Source organism: Rhagoletis zephyria, unplaced genomic scaffold, assembly GCF_001687245.7.
Source record: "Rhagoletis zephyria isolate East Lansing unplaced genomic scaffold, Rhagoletis_zephyria_1.1 Rzeph_scaffold_07484, whole genome shotgun sequence".
NCBI classification, from domain to species: Eukaryota; Metazoa; Arthropoda; class Insecta; order Diptera; family Tephritidae; genus Rhagoletis; species Rhagoletis zephyria.
In genome coordinates this window covers 1-3,177 of record NW_016164567.1, presented here as the reverse complement: position 1 = coordinate 3,177, position 3,177 = coordinate 1, and the positions used below count along the sequence as shown (strand labels likewise).

Sequence of the window (3,177 nt, the reverse complement as noted above, 5' to 3'; positions counted from 1 at the left end):
GTGTATAATTTATTTAAGTTCCTGCACTTTATTTGATATACATATAACTGCAGCTGCTTAAGATCGTTCAGAATTCCTCGTGTAAGGAATTATATAAAGATGAACATGTACCCTCTAAGCACAGCTGCAGCAGTCGTGGATGTAACTACGTGAAAAGCGGACTTTGATTTATTTTGCTGTCATTTGGTATACGTTCATATACATACATACATACGTACATATAAATATTCTTAACGAATAAGATTGGGATCATATAAACTTTCTTTGATATAATAGCCAATATGCCATTGAGAAATACTTCTTGGTGTGAAAGCTTTTCAGAATACATACATATGTATGTACTGAGCTTCCTAGAAAAGCGTAGAAATAAATGTCCAAAAACTGAGTCACTCCTTTGGAATTCAAACCATTAAAATGTAAGCCTGTCCCTCTGCAATTTCTTGTGAAGCATTTTGGTTTCATTTAAAATCCTGCCAACGATAATTGAATTTAATTTCTTTACTGCTTTATTTCCAGTATCAATGGTTCTTGGGCTTCGTGCTGCTCTTAGTCATCANTTTGCCCTTCCTCGATAGGCGCGAGCCGCACAAGACACTGACAGAGCTAGCCAAAAGCTATGGACCAATCTATTCGCTGCGGCTGGGCAATGTGAATGCGGTGGTGTTGGCCGATGCCAAGTCGGTGCGTGAATTTCTGAAATGTGAAGAATTGACCGCGCGTGCGCCACTCTATGTAACGCACGGCATAATGGGCGGTTTCGGTAAGTGCAAGTAAAAGTGTGTGTAAATATGCCACTCACTCACTGCACAGCATTTGCTGCGTGTGCGAACAAAACAAAAGACTTAAGCAGCGAACTTTTTTCCCAGTTGCGATGTGTGTGAACAAAAATGTTTCATTTTTTATTCATTTATTTATTTTTTTATTTTTTTTTTGTCTCTCTCGCCAACTGTTTAGCATTTATATTTATGTTTTCAGCGCAACGGTAACTTTCGATTTCTTGAATATCCCTTTTTTGATACGTTTTTGTATATTTTGTGCTGTTTTTGTTGTTGTGTTGCTTTCTTGCAGGTCTGATCTGCTCTGAAGGAGCGCTGTGGCGCAATCAGCGTAAGCACGTCGTTGACTGGCTGAAAGACTTGGGTATGACAAAAAAACAATGCAATGCGCGTAAATCAATGGAGCAGAGAATAAAAAGTGGCGTCATGGAATGTCTGAAGGTAGCTAATTCATTCATACAAGTGTGCGTAAATATGTATCTATAGAAGCTGGTAGAGAACGACACGGCATGACTCAGTAACGCAGCCATCCGTATTGGATAATTTTCTTAATGCTTAAAATTGATTCAAAAAATTGCTTAAACGGCAGTAAAAATGGCAGCAAAATGCAAAACAAAATGAAAGTGAATGTGTTTGCTAATTTGATTTTAATCTTTTTCATTTGTTTCGCAGTCCTTTTGCAGTGATTCCAAGAAACCGGTGCCTTTCGATCCACATCCCGTGCTGCAGCATACGTTGGGCAACGTCATCAATGACTTGGTATTTGGTGTGAAATACGCACCCGATGACGCCACCTGGAATTATCTGCAGCAGTTGCAGGAGAAGGGACTCAAGTTGATTGGCGTTTCGGGTGCAGTGAACTTTTTGCCTTGGCTGAGGTAGCGCCCACCATTTTAGTATATATTGCATGATTATATTATTTTCTAACCATTTTTTTTTGTACAGGTTTTTGCCCTGGAATCTGAGCGCCATTCGTTTCTTGCTCGACGGCAAAGCGCGTACACACGAAATCTATAACAAAATCGTAGAGAAACGCGAAAAGTCTTGGGAATATCGAAAATCTGTGACTGAGGAAAGTTTTAATATACTCGATCATTATATTGATGAGCGCATGCGACGTGAACTATCCGATGATCCGCAAGAGCGTCTATCAACTGATGAGTACTACACGCAAGATCAATTGCTGCATCTGCTGGCTGATTTGTTCGGTGCTGGGCTGGACACCACGCTTGCCACACTGCGCTGGTTTCTCTTCTACATAAGCAAATACCAAGAGCTGCAAGAGCAGCTGCGAGCGGTGCTTGTGCTACGAAATATTTCATAGTGATTAAATAATTCACTTCATTTTATTTTTGTTGTTGTTGTAGGAACTCTCGAAAATACCTGACAGCGAGTTTGATTTGGATCACCTGGAGAAGTGTGACTTATTACGGGCATACATATCTGAGGTGCAACGCATACGATCTGTTGTGCCTTTGGGAATACCGCATGGTGCCGTAAAAGATTTCACTCTGGGAGGATATTTGATACCGAAAAATTGTATGATCATCCCTCTACAATGGGCCGCACATATGAGTCGGTTGAAATGGATTGAACCCGAACTCTATTGGCCCGAGAGATTTTTGGATGATGATGGTCATTATCAACAGCCACCGGACTTCATACCATTCCAAACAGGTAAGGGGAAGGTGAAATATATTTGTAATATAACACAGCCCGACTTGACAGTTGCACATTGGATATGGTTAGCCAAATTTAGTAGATTAATGCTCGCTGAATCTAAATGCGAACTAAGAATTACTCTTTCACATCAGGTTTTTTTTTTATAGTTAAAATCGTGAAATTTCGTGGGCTACTTTATAAGTAATCATACAAAACTCTACTGAGATCGGTGATGTATAAGCTATATCTCCAATAACACTGATTGTTCAGATACAAAAATTTTAATTGTAGTAATCTGTTAAAATAAAATTTTGTGATGTTCATGCAAGGTAAATATGAAGCCTTCGGCATAGCCGAAGACAGCATTGCTCTTACTGTTTTCCTAACCTAAAATGCCGTTGTGTTGGCCCGAATGTATTTTTTATTTCACTGAGAAACCAGGAGCCAGTCATGACGCCGAAAATAATGCCAACCAAAACTTCGTAAGGGAGTCTCTCTAACCAGTAAATCGTATCATTCACGTACCAAAACAGACACAATTTCCACTACATATTTAGGAAGAGAATATAAAAAAAAAACAATTATGTATGTATGTAATATATTGCCATTGCGTTTTTTTATTTTTATTGAAAGCGGGAAGACTTGGATTAGAGTTGTGTTATTTACAATAATGCAGCGGTAAATATGCAACATATATGTATGTATTAGAGTCCAGCGCAATTGTATTTGCCGCATTTCA

General features: G+C 39.0%; 1 protein-coding gene across 1 annotated transcript in view; it reads left to right on the top strand.

Annotated features, from left to right (window-relative positions):
• Window positions 1-2,137, top strand: part of phtm (cytochrome P450 enzyme phantom) — a 6,272-nt gene extending 4,135 nt beyond the window's left edge. The window contains exons 2-5 of the mRNA XM_017630209.1: window positions 517-760; window positions 1,069-1,217; window positions 1,449-1,654; window positions 1,722-2,137. Coding sequence (XP_017485698.1) covers window positions 517-760; window positions 1,069-1,217; window positions 1,449-1,654; window positions 1,722-2,100 — 978 coding nt within the window. The 3' untranslated portion in view covers window positions 2,101-2,137. The remainder of the gene's footprint in view (window positions 1-516; window positions 761-1,068; window positions 1,218-1,448; window positions 1,655-1,721) is intronic.
• The last annotated feature ends 1,040 nt before the right edge of the window (window positions 2,138-3,177 follow it).